At 33.8% G+C, this 16,572-nt stretch overlaps 1 protein-coding gene across 1 annotated transcript; it reads right to left on the bottom strand.

Annotated features, from left to right (window-relative positions):
• Positions 1–2,067: 2,067 nt before the first annotated feature.
• Positions 2,068–15,277, bottom strand: LOC136817843 (uncharacterized). Its single transcript, XM_067074177.1, has 4 exons — positions 14,486–15,277; positions 6,577–7,140; positions 3,903–4,580; positions 2,068–3,464 (listed from the first exon to the last, which is right to left on the bottom strand). Exons 1-4 carry the CDS (start codon positions 15,183–15,185, stop codon positions 2,230–2,232), a joined length of 3,177 nt encoding a protein of 1,058 aa, XP_066930278.1. The 5' UTR covers positions 15,186–15,277; the 3' UTR covers positions 2,068–2,229.
• Between the last annotated feature and the right edge of the window lie 1,295 nt (positions 15,278–16,572).

The following is a 16,572-nucleotide window of genomic DNA, read 5'->3' as shown; positions in this document are numbered from 1 at the left end:
TTATATTTTAGATAGTGTCGAATTCTATAAGGATTATAGCATAGTCTTGATTAATACAAAGAATTATTCCGCGCTGAAAAATATAAACATGTCTTAAAAATTCAGCTGAGATTATTTATCTGTTTCTAAGTTTTCCCAGCGAACATTTTTGTTTCCATTATGATGTCTATGGTGTCTATGGATACTTGTCAATCTAAAGATCAAATTTCTTTTTGACATCATGTAGTGCCAAAGAAATGGATTTATTTTGAGCGTCCAACTAAAGACTTAGTTTTGACAAAAAAGCTTCAATAGATTGTTCTGTAAAATACATAGGTGTATTTTGAGTATTCTGTAAAATATTCTTAAGAATTCCACTGAATACACGTTTTTTTTTTTATTAGAACACCTAAAAGTTGGCTGGTCCTGGATGTGCTTATTTTTTTGGCAGTTTTCAGCCTAAAATGTTCTTAAATGCGTTCTTAATTTTTCAGACTACTCTAAATTGACAATATCATGCAAATTAAAGAGCACTTAAAATTGGTAAAATTTGGACAATTATTTGACTCTCGATTTTAGAAAATCCATCCCTAAGTTCGGTTAAAACTGCTTGAAAAGAAGAAAAAATTGTAGTTTCTTGTCATTGTTTTTCAAACTGAGGCTGGGCATGTTCTTACGATGTTCTTAATTTTTCGACGAATTTCAGCCTCAATGTTCTTATAAACTGGGTTCTAATAAAATATAAAACGTGTAGCCAATCACATAGTGCTACTGACTCTGTTTCAGAAGCAGCCGGCGGAGAGATTTCAGTAGGATTAGGAAATTTTTTTTGCCAAGATATACTTGTAAGATAATTTGTTTTTTTTCCACGAAAGTTGTGTTCTCAAAGTTTCTAGGGCTACTAGGCAACAAGATCACATCAATTTTCTCTTGATTATCGACCGCCGGAGGCGGTTTCTTTCATAGTGGTACGCTAATCTCGTTTTGCCTTGGCTTGTTACTTTGTCTACCATTTACTTTCGGTTTTTTTAACTAGATTACCCAGGTGTTTCTCTTTTTTCCCCTGAATGTCTATTATTCGGAATTGAATAATCGAGACATGAAAAATGGCTATATTGTAATCTATTTTCAATGAATAATCTAAAATGTACTGGAGATGATATGTAGGCGTTAATAATGTGCGCGCGCTCTCTTGCGAGCGTGATGCGTGATGGAAGGCGGTCGTTTCAGTGTGGTTTACATCCACACTGTGAGCTAAGTACTATACCCCGGTCTCCTTAAAATATGTGTTCTGAAGCTTTCTAAGATTACCTAGACAACAAGAACACGTTTGATGACCTTGATTATACCCCTGTCTCGTCAAAACACATCATTATTTCTAGCTGATTAATTTTCGAAGATCTTATCAGAACGGATCAAAATTTCTAGCTAAAATATTCATTAAAAGGTCGCCGCCGGTTACTTTGGTCCGTTTCTAGATTCAGTTTTTACACAAATTTCCCGCCCTTTAAGAGAAATTTTGAACAGAGCATAACCGGGACCGAGGGTGTTATTTAAAATTAAGTAACTGTATCAATTTACTACGGAAAAGAACAATGAATATGTTTTTTATAAGAAAAAACTCAAAAAGTTAAGTAAATTCGAAAGCTACAAAAATTTTGGATGTTCTTCTAAATAAACTGATTTGATATATATCGTGTTTGAGCCTTATTGCCTACAATTAAACGAATATAATACAGAGAATATAAAGATGCCGAGTTAAAAATAAAATAAATATGAAGTTATTTCCGATTGAGTAATTTTTTACTTCTTAACTTGACTGTCAAGTAGCTTTATCTCTTTTTCTAGATTGAATAAATTAGGGTGCGAGGGGTCTTTGGTCCCGTCCAAAGTATAAAAGAAAAATAAGCATTCATCGGGTCTAAAAGCCTTAAAGCCTTAACGTTTTCACGTACGTATTTAAGCTAATAAATACATTTGGCTCGCAAAACAGTCGCGGCGTTAGAGATTGGGACAAACTGCAAAAGTTTCTGTCACTATTAACCCACTATAGACTTTTTTGTTTAGGACAATTTTTGTTCAAAAATATAAACAAATAATTTTCAAAGAAATAATTTGCGATTTTACGACCTTGCAAAAGTTTGTACAATTATCAAAGAATTAAAGTAAGCCCATAAAAAACATTTTTCTATCAATATATAGTAAAATTATAATATTATGATTAATAAAAAAATTTTTAAAATTTTAGTTTTAGATAGTATTCAAAGTTTGATGTAGCTGTTCATTATCCATGAATTCAACTTTATTCAATGCTTTTTGCATCAGTATCTTAGCAACAGCTTTTTGTTTGTCAGAAAATTGACTTAACTGTCCTTCGACTTGTTTGAAAAACAATAGATCTTTCTCATTGCTTTCTAAACTTTTAACTAACTCAGAAGCGAGTGGATTTTTAGTTTCTGCAGTATTTGAAATTTGTGCTGAAGCACGTTTCGTTCTTACATATTCAATCTCTGTTCGTTTTCGTTTTCTTCTTGGATGCGAGTTCCTCTTTTGTTTATTTGTTGTGGAATATTTTTGTGGCAGATTATCGCTTTTGAATTTCTCATTGGTTATCTCATCATTATCTTCTGATGATATTGATGAAGATCCAGTAATCGCTGGTGTTGATGTTGATGAGAGGTTGTTAGGATTATTCGAATCTGAATAAGCAGGATCCATGTCATCAAATGTTGTCGAAGCCGTTGAATGCTCTGTATTTGAAGCACCGGACCTAGCCGGTAAGCGATTAATAGCTGAAAGGTTTTGTTGATGAATGGGATTAGAATCAGGTTCGTCTGAAAAGCAAGGAGTATTTTCAGTAAGATGCTTTCTGCTCATTTTTGGAAAGTCTGAAGAAGTTGTCGGTACGTTATTGCACGGTAAAAGAATCCTTTCACTATCAGCTTGACCAATAGAAATACTGGAAGTAAGTCCTGCAGAAATATGTTCCTTGGTGTTTTGGTACGATTGACAACTCACGTTCCCCCTTTGATTGTCGTGTTTGTTTGTCAATGGCAAGGAAGAAGTCTGTTCCGCTACCAAAGACTTAGACTCTTGGTCTGCGTTTTGTACATGTCTCGTCTCCATATCATTATTATCATCCGATAAACAGAATACTGGCACATCATTTGGGGAGGTTTTATCAAAATCAACACCTGTGCTCGATATGGTGTCATCGGAATATAAAGATGTATGATGAGAATGGATTGCTTTTGGCAAAGAAGACAAATTCGCTTGTAAACCTCTTGGAACTTTCTCACCACGAATTGCATTTTTATTGGCTGTCAATGTTAACTCTCCACCAGGATTCGGGTTTTTAATCACGACATCTGTTAAGAATTTCAATTCTTTGTAAAAGTTGCAACTGGCTTCTTTTTTCTTGTTTCGTCTTTCATGACATCTTTTAAAATCCTCGCGAAGGGTTTTCCATATGTCCTTCAAACTGACTAAAGTAAAAGAAAAAAAATACAGTTAGAAAAGAGTATTAATAACATCATCTCTTGATAAAAGGGATAAAAGACTATAGGACGAGGTTTCCTCGAGGTTTTATAACATCTCAACTGGAACATAATTTCAGACCCTTTATAAAACAATCTATAACTCGAAGTCTCTGTATAATAAATAATATATATCGTCAGAACATATCATTATTTCAAATTATGGAAAATTCACAAAGTTGAACCCTTTCCCTTAGTTCGCTATTAATTCCTTGTTGGTAGCTCTCATGATTGTATGAGAAGGTCCTCCCAGATTCTTCATTAGTTTATCCATTTTCAGTAGGAGTGAAAATGAATCAAGTTCTGTCTTGAGAGAGCTTGTGTAGCGATAAATTAAACCTTAAGTATTACTTAGACTGAGAATAAAATGTTACACAAAAAAGTTACCATTATCAGGTGTTTTTACAATCTTTCTGATCTCTTCCCATGTCTCTTTCGTCTTTTTCCTGTTTTTGTAATGAGCATGTTTTGGATTCCAAATGCAAGGTTGTTTTTCAACTTGCTTGATAAGAGAGAATTTAACATCAGAATCTGTGGTATGATGTTCTTGTGTAGATATTTTATGTTGAGGAGTTTGGTCAACATCATTTGGTGATAAGGAAGTTTCAGTATTTTGTAGTATGCGTACTGTAAGTGATGATTTTTCGGTTTGACCTATTGGAGCATCGATGCTGGTGTTATTGTTGTCAATGCATATATTATTCTCACCAAATGACGGTTGAGAAATTCGTTTTTCTGATATCTCATTCGCACCGTCCTCTAAATCCGCATACCGTCTCCAACTACTACATTTACATCTGAAGTTATTCATTCGACAGCAGTGCAAAAACAGACTCAAATCATGCTTGCGCTCCTCGATTTGTGTATTAAATAATACTCTAACATCAGGAACATCGGGGTATTTCATGACGTCATTGTTTCTAACTTTTATTATTGAATCCATGAAAGACAAAGCCTTATAAAACTCACACTTGGGGGGTTCCTTCAAATCTGATTGTCTACGATTTAGTTTGCATTCTTTGAAATTATACATGATGAATTTCCATTCTTGCTCCAAAATCATAACTGAAATGGAAAGTACATAATCGATCAAAAAACTAAATTTTCGAAATAAACTTCCAATCGCAATGGCGATAACCGTGACATTTTTATATCTGATGCTTTATATGTTAAGGAGGTGATCATTTTCGATAAAAGATCTTTTTTTGTCTAAGCAATCAAAGTAATTAAATTCTTTGGTAACTAAAACATTTAAAGGGACATAAAAGTACTGACGAACTTTGTAAACTGTATGCAGCGGGATGCAAAATCAAAAAAAAAATGTCACATGTCAAAATAAAAAACAAAAACAAATATGATTGTTTCAATCGTTTTACAAGTTTGTTTTAGACACGTGATTTTAATTGTTCTTTTTAATGACACGTCGTTCGTGCAATGTTTACATTTTTTACTACTTTTATGTCCCTTTAAGATCAGCATTTAGACTGATTTCTCTACGTTTAAGCCATTTTTGTCACCGGAGGAAGCCTAAAGCTTCTGAGGATGGCATTCATAGCTTCATGCATAAGGAAGTTGGGCAAACATCTCATAATTTTGCGCGCGTTTTTCAGTATTTTAGTTCCGCTTAACGGTAACTTTCTTATCTTACGGTCTCACTATTGTTTTATATCCATCATCAAAAAGACTTTTCCGGAGTTATTTTGATCTGATTACTCATTTTGAAATGTCAGTTTGTCCATGGAGGTATAAAGAAACAGGAGAAGTATGCTATTGTAACCATGCTCGCCCTACGATTAAAAAAATTACGAGGTATGCATGCTCATAATCTCATATATCGTGCATTTTTAATGAGCTCTTTTGTTGATAGGTGAAATCTTATTGGCTAACTTAAGTGTTGGATATAAGATGAGACGAGATTCATTGTTTCTGACATTGGTGTAAGAAAATATTTGGACTAAAAAAGGGCCTGTAAACTTTGCAATCCTTCATCAAATAACAAGATTTTTCGATCAACATTTTCTTCAAGGTGAACCCTATTGCTTAATACTTTCCTCCAAAATTCTCCAGCGACTTTTTGTCTACAAATTGGGTCTGAAATTGTGTGTGCTTATAAAGAACTTTTTTATTTTTTCTGGCTAGAGAAAATATCTTTTCAAAACAAAATTTAATGGATGCCAAAATTGAACGCAAACTTATTTCGTGGAGCTAAATTTTATTTTATTCTCGTATATTAGAAGGCTAGAAATCTTCGATGCTGATAGTAAGAATGTTCAGAACAGACTTGAGTTCTACTAAAAAGTCGTATTTCGTCGGGCGAGCCTAGAATTTCTTTTGATTTATTACATAAAAGAAATCAAAAGACTTTAACGACCAATTACCGACAAATTCATCTCCTGTCTTTCTTTATACCTCTATGGTTTGTCTTTTTCTTATCCCTGGAGAGTTAAATGAATATAGAGAAATTCCCTTTTCTGGGAAATTCCCTTTTTATACCACAAGTAGTTATTAAGCGCTCTTTATAGGTTGAAAATATTACTCAAAGTATTCGAACAGTTACGTTGCTAAACGTGTACATTAGTAAAATAACATATGAAGAGCAGTATCTTCAGATACATACGCTTTTTATAGGAAAAAGCAGTAAGTTATATGATTCTGGCTGGACTGGTCTTAAATTTTTATGAATTTTTCAGCCTTAAATGTCAATATTAATTAAAATGGAAACATATACTTCTCAGTAATTTCTGAAATCTGAGGTTCAGATTCTTCTTAATTTGTTCTTAGGTTTTGGCCAAATTTCAGCCTAGTATTCTTAAAAAATTGTTCTTATAAAAAACGTGTAAGACAAGGCACGGATGTCACTCTGAGTAGACTGTAAATCACTCTTAACAAAAATTACTGTAGGGCTAAGATCATTCCTTTTGAACGCAAATTCAACTTTATGTGTTCGTTTTGCTGCGGTGGCACCTTAATGAAAGTTATGGCTAGTAGTAAGTATTTTAGACAGTCAAAGAACAACATCCCGTTCCCGTGATACCGAAAGAAAGGAAATATTCTTACTCACCAACGTCATTTATATTGCACTTTCTTATATTCTTGGTAAGGTATTGTAACCAACCGTGACCCGTCACATCTTTCCAAACGTTTTCCCAAGCCCGTTTTCTCGACTCTTTGTTATCGTATTCTTCATTGTTCTCATTCCAAATGCATTCATGTTTTTGTACTTGCTTGATCAACTGGCCGTAGCGAAGATAGAATCGGATATTTTCTTTTATTAATGAAATTTTCGAGTCCGAGTCATCACTCATGTCATCGTCTTTGTTTTCCTGTTTTTCATTTTCTCTATAATTGCCACTACTACAGCTACATATAAAATTATCCACAATTAATATATTGACCATTTTCCATTTACTTGTCTCCATTCCTATGTTGAATAATATCCTAATATCAGGAATATCGGGGTATTTCACGACATTGCCATTTCCAACTGTTATTATTGAATCCATGAAAGACAAAGCTTTATAAAAATCACACTTGGGGGGTTCCTTCAAATCTGATTGTTTACGATTTAGTTTGCATTCTTTGAAATTATACATGATGAATTTCCATTCTTGCTTCAATCCATTGACTGTATAGAGAAAAAAATTAAATTATACAAGTGTCATAAACGTTGATTATGCTTTAGAACAGGCACAGTTTCTTAGTACACGAGGCTAAAATCCCGACGGGTAGTAGGTTTTACGAAATGACGAGGTTTTTTCCTGAAATTTTGCTTTTTTCAGGGATAAATCATGGTTTTTAATGAGTTTTTAGTTTTTTGTAACCCTTATAATTTATTTTTGTTCGTTCGACGCTTTTTAGTCATGTGATACGAAGTGTAAGGGCGGTAGGATTTTGAGATCACTCACACGTCGATAGATGTGGCGTTCATACGGTATTTCGGAATTGCAGAAATCAACCCTTTTTTCTTCGGAATTTCGGAAATCGGGCAAAATCTCTTCGATATTTCGGAATGCTGAAATTATTTCGGTATCGGAAATCCATGAATTTTTGCTTCGGAATTTTGGTATTATAAATTTTTTATCCCCCTTTTTCGGAATTCATACATGAAAAATCAATTTGATAAAAAATTAGTCAAAATGAAGAAAAATACCCCAAAAGAATCGGTATCGGAATTGCAAAATTATTCGGTATTTCGGAAATTGCTCCCACCCACCCCCAGATATCTCTAATTAAGGTTAATATATACCAAGTACTACAATTTCATATAAAACATAGTTGTTGTCATTGATTATTCTAGGTTATTCTAAACTGCCGTATGATTTTATTTAACATAGTTATTGTTATTGATTATTTACAATTAGTTTTGTAAATTTATGTCGCACCTTAGGCTTTTCTAGACGACTTCTACTAATGTATAAGTGGATAAGAAGAAGAAGTGAAATGATAAATAAAGTTATTTTCGATTGAGTTACGAATTGGAAAATAAGATTTTGTAATTTATGACCCTTATTAGAGGGATTTTGAAGGTCCAAAAAAAAGCACCCTTAAAGTTGACATATACCCGTACCCTCCATTTGCCTAAGTAGCCCCAGGGGAAATTTAGCATACAACAAAGAACAAATTAAAGTTCCTCCTACATAGAAAAAAATCTGATTTTTTTTCTGTCAGAGTGTGGGTAGGAGTCAAGTCTTTCTAAAATGTGACAATGCCGACCATTAAACTGACCTTGGTCCCCTTAGTGATCTGCTCTTACATAGTTTTTTCTCAGCAACAGTTTCTTGAGCTGGATCAACATTTTGCAAAACTTTAATTCATGACCATTGCGTGTTCGGAGATTTTTCGGACCAAACGAAGCATTTCTTGTAGATCAATACAGCTTTAAAGTTAAAAATTTTGATAAAAACCGATGAAATTGAAAAAATTGAATGAAATAAATCATAAAAGTACCCGGAATGGGAATGAATCTATGAATATTCGAAAAAACACTCAAAACATGAACGACTATACTTTAACCCAGCCGGCAAAAAAACGTTTAAAAAACGTTTAAAAAACGTTTTTCACAACGTTTGGAAAACGTTTTTTTCAGGTTGTATTTGTCGCACTTTACAACGTTTTTTCATAACGTCAAAAAAACGTTTTTCAAACGTTTATAGATTACGTTTTTGCAAGGCGTTTGAAAAACGTTGTTTCTACGTTTTCTTCTAGCCACTTGAAAGACGTCTTTTTGGAACGAATTATGGACGTCTCTATGACGTTTCCGAGACGTCTTAATTTTATTAATTTCGGTATGGTACGTTTCTGAGACGACTTAAAAAAAAACGTCTTGAAAAGTTTTTTAGATTAGTTTTAACACGTCTCTAAGACGTTCTTTGCCAAAATAATTCCTATTCATTGCACTATTATGAGAAGACCGTACACAACATTTGAATTTTTCTTTGAATGCTCTTTTCTATATAATTTTCTGGGTATGAAAATCTACAATCAGTATAAATTAAACGTAATGAAATCAAAAATTTGATGTTCTTTCTCTTCCGTCCTTCCTTTCTGGCATCTTTGTGATAATCATTCCAAACGTTTCCAGTATGATTGCTATTTGAAGTGTTAAAAAACGATATCTTGATTGCGATTTCTTTGGTCTCCTTCACACATTTGCGATCCTGAAAAAATAAAAGACGAATAGTAAATTTGATGTTTAAAGATTTTTTAGCTGCGGTTGAGACGTTGAAAACTATCTTTTCTTTCCACGGGAAAAAGAATGCTCCAGAAGGATAAAGAAAAAACTTCTTAAATTTCATGGCCAAACTTTATGTTTCACGAAATGTATTCTACCAAGGACTTTGCTAAATTATTGTCGTTGAGACAGGGGTGTTTCCAAGTCAAATTTCAGAAGTTTGAAGTACCAAGTACCTAGTTGATATTGATTGGCCTCGAGCTAAGTACACATTGTACTACTTTGCATCAACTTTAAAGAAAAGAAACATAAACATAAACATAAGCTCACTCAGTGATGCAGGGGTATTAACAAGAAATTAGCATAGTTTTGGAAAGATATCATTAAAGTCTTGTTACATTTCACCTACCTTTAGCATATTTTCGGTACTTTCTGCTGGCGACCACACAAAGTCAGCTGAGGATAGTTGCAATAAGGAAACCAATAATACACTCCAGCTTGAATCTGAGGGAAAAGAAGTTAAAATAAAAAGTTTTAACATAAAGTTTACTGAAGATTATGTAATTTTTCCAAGGTTTGCTCTCAATTCAAACATAAATATCATCATTAATTGAAACCTGAAATAAGCTACACCGATAAAGCTTCTAAGAATTAAGTTAAATATCAAAAGCATTTTCAGTTTAATGTAAACTACTTACATTATCTAGTTGATTTTTGTAAGAGAACCAGTTTCTTCCAGTCTTCGTGCATGAAACATCCAACTTTTACAGAACCTTTACTTTACTTTACTGTTTGATTTTTGTTTTGAACTACAAGTGATTTCGAATTCGAACGTTTGAACGTTCGAACGTTCGAAAGCTGTCCAGAAAAGAAGCCATTACATTGTTAATTCGGCGGACGATGGGGGGGGGCGGCGAGTAGATGGGACGGGGAGCGGGTGCGTGGTTTGTAATTTGGAAAGGGCGTGACGGAGAGAATTTCACAAGTTTCTATTCTACGGGTGGGCGATCTTACGAGGTATTCAAACAGGGAGTGGGCGTTTTATTAAAATATTTAACACTTAAAGAGAAGTCAATAAAGTAAAAGAGAAAAAGATATATCGAATATCTCTCCTATATCTCAGAGCAGGTAGGTAAAGTCTCAGAAATTTTCTTGGGATAAAAGCTGAGAGTCGATGAGGTTATATTTATATATTTCAAATAGAAATCTTGGGCACTACACTTTCGTCTCAAAAAAACGTTTTATAAACGTTTAAAAAACGTTGATCAAAATCACGTTTAAATCAAGTTTAGAAAAAACGTTTCTTAAACGTTGTTAGCAAAACCTTTGAAAAACGTTTGGATTGTAACGTTTCAACAACGTTTTATAAACGTTATGAAAAAACGCGTTTTCTCTACAACGTTGAAAAAACGTTTTTAAAACGTTTTTTGGCAACGCGTTTTTTCACAACGTAATCTAAACCTAAAAAAAACGTTTTGAAAACGTTGTGTGCCGGCTGGGAAGCGATAGCTGAAATTTTCTTTGCAAACAGCCTTTTCATTCTCCAGAAATTTGGTGTTTACCCCTTTTAGTAGGGGGGCCAACCCTTAGGATCCGTGACATCTTTTATGCGACGCAACCGTATGTAGTTAGTTCGAAAGTAGGAAGGTTTTTAAGACTTTTTTGAGAGGCCCCGCGAGTTAGGCCCGGCAAAAGTTTTTATGACTAAAACACTGACGTTTACAGGCAAGGGAAAAAAATGACAAGGCAAAAAAATTCTGTCAGACTCCTTACGGTTTAGACAATTTGTCTAAACCGTACGGAGTCTGACAGAATTTTGAACTTTAGATGGCCGTATTTCTTCGTGCGTTCGAGTAAGAGACTTGTAGTATACTTTTTTGCTCAGAATTTCATGCTCTTTCCGATGGTCCCATTTATTTATTTCAGATTTGGCTTTTGAAAGACGTCAATTTTTTACTCATTTTTTACTCATTTTTTCTAATTCGCGGGCCCTGTCTCAAAAAAGTCTTAAAAACCTTCATACTTTCGAACTAACCACATGAGGGTTTTTCGTGGCGTGATGGCGTGAAATTTTGAAAAAAAACGGCGTTATGGCGTGAAAATGAAGTGCTGGCGTGATCGTGAAATCGTGCTTTTTTAGGCGTGGTAGCGAATTTGCAGTTCAGCGTGATCGTGAAAATTATATTTATTACTTGAATCGTAATTCTGTGTCCATTTTAGCCAATTTAGAGGGTTTAAATCTCAAAGTTTTCTTGGTCGGCCCCAACTATAGTGGGGCCTCCTATTGATCTCATTTTAAAACATAAAAGAAACGGTACAAACAGTTTTAATCATCTGTCATTTATCCTTGTAACTTCTAATTGTCTTTAGCAGTGTGCTACAATCATGGTCGAAATATATTGAGATTTTTAGTATATTTTAACGTTTTTCAAAATTTAAAGTTTGGGCAATAATTGCTATTTAAGCACTTCCACTTTCTTTCATCGAATATTTCGAATTTAGAGGGGTTTGGTGGCTTCTAGGCTATATTCCAAGCCTTATTCGAGCAAATTTGAGCTTTTAAATCCTGAGTCTCATGTTAAAACTCAGACTTAAAACTCTACTTTCCAACTGTAGTTTAAGGTGCTTAAAAATCATTTGTGGTGTTTAAAAATTCGCCGGGAACTCCCTTTTGTCTCAAATATTTTTCTTCAAAATAAAGTCGAATGCTATGACATATTACAGCTGGCAGCTGGCAGCAGTATCCCACACAAATTATCTCCATAATGTGATCTCAGACTTAGTTTTGAAACGTAATTTTAGAGGTCATCTCAAATCTTGAGTTTGATCTAGAAATAATCTTAGCCTGGTTTTCAACTACACCCCTGTCTCAGTGCCCCGGTGGAACCTTTTCCCTCAGTGGGGATGAAAATTTCTATCGAAATTGCAATGGGGATAGAAAATGTATTGTTTCCAGCTCAAAAATTCCAGTGGGGATGGTTTTGAAGTCCAATTTTTTCCATTCAATTTTAAATGGGGATAGAATCATAGGGAAATTTCCCAGTGGGGTTGAAAATATAGGGTATTTTTTCCACCGGGGACGATTTTTTGGCCTATTTTTCCACCGGGGCGGGGGGTCCAGCGGGTCTGTTACACAGGGGTGTTCAACTCGAAGCTAACCCCGGAAAATTCCAAATGTTGGTTCTAGGAAATAGGAATCTTCCTGTAGAAATCAGCGTTGGAAATGTTAGGATGAAATCAACGGATTCTGTTGAGCTACTAGGCATAACTATTGATAACAATCTTTCTTTTGCGACCCATATCAATTCACTTTGCTCTAAAGCAAGGTCCAAAATCTGGAGTTTAAACAGAATTCGTTTTTATCTTAATTTTGACCAGCGAAAGTTAATATTTAACTATGCACCGATAATCTGGATGTTCTGTAATAAAACCACATATGAGGAAATCGCTAAAGTTCATAAGCGGGCCCTAAGAGCTCTACTCTGTGATTTCAGAAACGATTATGAAGTTTTATTGCAGAACACCAAATGTAAGACGGTTCATGAAACTCACCTTTGCTTCTTACTTTGTGAGGTCTACAAATCTGAGAACAAATTTAAAAAAAGTTCATGCAAGAAATCAACGTAATGAAGAAAATAAAATTCAACTTCCGAAACAAAGTTTTAATGTCTATACCTAAGGCTAATTCACAACGTTATGGAACTCAATCTTTCTTATTTCGAGGAAGCCTGCTTTGGAATCCTGAAAAAATCAAACTTGAATCCTCTATCGAAACTTTTAAATCCTCACTCAAAGAAATAAGCCTCACAAATATTTGTCTTTGTAAAATATGTATATAAAAAAAAAAAAAAATTTATCTTATATTCTTCATTATATAATTAGTTTATTCTCTACGGTTGGTATTAATTAGTATTTTATTATTACTATGGCAGACCATCATATAATAAATTGGAAAAAAAAAATTATAAATGGTTATGTTAATACATGAACATATAAACGACTGGGCATCCATCTCCTTTGTCTTTTTGTAGAAAAGGCTGCTAGCTTCGTTGCCGCCTCGTTAAAAGCATAAAATGAAACAATAGATTTTGATGATATACCACTTGGGAGTACCTTGCTAACAACGTCAAAACTTTGACAAAAGTCTCTGTTGTTCTACTCTTCTCAAGTCTTTTATCTATATCATAACAAAGATAACAGAGGCAAAATCATCGTCAGCTTGTCAAAACTCCGACTAATATTTCTAAATTTTGACTTAAAAGTGTCTAATAATTTTAGAAAGTGTCGCATTCTAATTTCGATATTCTTATGACACAGGCTCTAAACTTTGGCAAGCTATTTTTTTCAAGTCATAAAAAAAATTATTGAAGTGACAAAAGGGATTCAAAAGTATACACGCAGTTGAAATTCTGCATTTTAGAGTTGAAAATTTTGATAAAATATATTACAAACTTGTGAAAAAATTTGAAAATAATTTTTTGTACATTAGGAGTAATGTTCAAGCTCTATCAATCCTTTTACCTAAATAATTCAAAGAAATAAAATTATGACGGAATATTGTCGGATTTTTCATACCAATTTTGAAATACAGGCGGCAACGAAGCTCGCTTCAAAGAGACAATAAAAGATAGATGTCCAGTCGTTTATATGTTCATGGTTAATATAACGTTAATAACGAAGTGAGAAAGTTGTTCTCGGTAAAACTCTCGGGAAAACGCCAAATTCTCGGAAAACACTCCCTAAGAAAAATGCTGGCAGCAGCATCTAGACATGATGATTTTTAAGATTGATTAAACTTGATTATGCTCAAGGTACGAAAGATTTTAGGTGTCCAAAATTCTTTTCCTTTAAAGCTAGTAAAAGTTAGGAATTTAGAGAAAATTTCATGTTCAAAGCTCTTATTTCAGGAGCTTTAAACTAGTTTTCCCGCCGAACATAAAGCTTAATCCTTAGAGATCTTCATATTTGAAAAAAAGAGATTAAAATGAAGAAAAAGTATTCTTTTTTACTTCCAAAAGTGTAAACAATCATGTTTCATATCCAATGCTTGTTTTTCAAAACATAGACTTGCAATGAAATAGTGGCGCGATGGTCAGGAGCTTGCTAGATCCACTACAGTAGAGTTGTAAGTTAAAGTACAAAAGAAAACAACAAGATATACGGAAAATGACTCAGCAACACTTCACAATCCTAAAAGGTAAGTTGGCACTAATGTCCGAGTGTTCGAACGGCAGTTTGTGACACCCAAAAAAAAATAATACAGTAGCGAGAGCGTGTCTGTTCAAATTGTATTACTAACCTTGTTCATCACATGTCAACGAACGGTGGGCAAGTTTGAATAAATGGACAGTGACCAACATATTTTGTAGAATATATTTCCAAGTTATTTCCCTCAATTCTTCATTGTTGTATCCTTCCCTCGTTTCATTCCATATACATTCGTGTTTTCTTACTTCTTTAATGAACAGGTCATAGTTGAAAAAACGTCTATTGATTTCTGTTATTGAATTAGCTGGCGTTATTCTTGCATTATTATTAAACGTCGTTTTACTACGAGTCAATCGATTTGGTAAGTTCTGAACGGTGTTGAAGTTTCTAGACGCATGCGTATTTGTAGTATTGAAATTATTTTGTTGACCCTGCTCAATCGAGGAAAAGTATTCTAATCCACTACTTTGGCCTGCAATTGTACTGGTCTGATTACACTGATGGTTTTTTGGTGTATTAAATCTATATTGTACATCGATTGCTTCACCATTCTCTTGTGAATTGAAATATGAATTTTGTTGGGTCGCATTTTGATTCTGATAACCACGAAGAAACGAATTCGAAATTTGATTTTGATGTGCATTAATTCCTTGAGATGAAGATTCAAATTGTTGTCCCGTATTTAGGATATCATTTATAGAATAAAATGTCTGACTATCATTTGGCTGATTGGCCTGATAACTGTGGTAACTGCTTTCTAGAGGTGACCAAATAAAATTTTCAGAAGCCATAATTTCAATTAAATGTTATGACAAAAATTCCAAACGATCCACTTCTAAAAAGAAAGTCATTTACTTTTTATCCTTCATCACATATCGCACACAATTTAAAAACTCTAGAAAGCGAAACTAAACGTAATATTTGTTTTTTTTTTGCCCCTACATAATTAATACCATCTTTGTGTTGAAATGACGTCTACTTTAAATACACTTTTTCCTCTTTTCTGATGCATAAACATTGACGGAATAAGCTTTAATTTCTATTGTATTATACGCGTTTTTATAAGAACGCCGAAAAGTTTTAAAGCCTTTAACTTTTGTATTTGAAGCATTGAGTTGGGGGGAGGGGTTACTTAAACAAAATAGGTGTTGGGTATCGAGCCATAAGGATCCCTTTTTACAATTTCAAAAAACACACCTCTATCACAGAACCCCTACTCTACTTGAAAATTTAGCATTTGAAAAGTACCCTACATTTTCTACCCAACTGAAAAAGTTGACTTCTTTTTCACCCCCATTCAAAATTTTCGATAAAAAAAAAGTGCACTAAGAAACAACCTGCACTTGATGTTTTAACCTGAGAACAACAAATTTGAATTTTGGTAGAAATTTTCATGAATTATTAAAAAAAGGAAAAGATGAATGGGCGTGACCGGTTAATGATATGTGGCGAAGTAGTGCTATGTACACCCAATGTAGAAAGCTAATCCAAAGGGGCTTTGAGACAGGGGTGTTCTCAAGTCTTCTCAACATATTCACGTTTTTTCCCAACCTGTCAAAAATATACAGTATATGGAATACCTTGATAGAGTTGATTTTTCTCTCTTGTTACCATGCCATCAGATCATGAAGCCCTTTTTACCCTTTTGGCTCCGACATTTTTTATGTATTTTTGAGTGACATTTTAACCAGAAAGTCATATATATACGATCTCGTTACGTTTGTTTAAATTATCATCATAGATTCTCTCATAATTATTCGTCGTCATATACATGTTTATTTATAAGCATTTTTTGTCTGCCCCTCGGTCAGGCTCGAGTATGCTTAAACTTATAAAATCTCAGAAATTTTGTAAACATTCGATCCAAAAAGCATTCATGATTTTTGGAGCAGTGAAATTTACTTGACCATTTGCAAACAGAAAAAAATTTACCATTTAAAAAATTTAGTCTTCATATGTAGATATGTTTATTTGTTATGAAGGGCTAAGCACAAAATCAAGTTTGTGTATGCTATTTTGACAAGTACACTAAACGTTATAAATCGTTTTATTGTATTGGAAACAAAAATATTCAAAAATCTATTAGTCTACACAATAGACAGCTCCAGGATTTTAGGCCTTACTCTTGGTCTATAGGCGGCCATTAGTTATCCCCACCGGGAATGGCTTATTAATAGG

This window comes from Clytia hemisphaerica, unplaced genomic scaffold, assembly GCF_902728285.1.
Source record: "Clytia hemisphaerica strain Z4C2 unplaced genomic scaffold, Clytia hemisphaerica genome assembly, whole genome shotgun sequence".
Classification (NCBI taxonomy): Eukaryota; Metazoa; Cnidaria; class Hydrozoa; order Leptothecata; family Clytiidae; genus Clytia; species Clytia hemisphaerica.
This window is presented reverse-complemented; position numbering and strand designations above follow the sequence as displayed.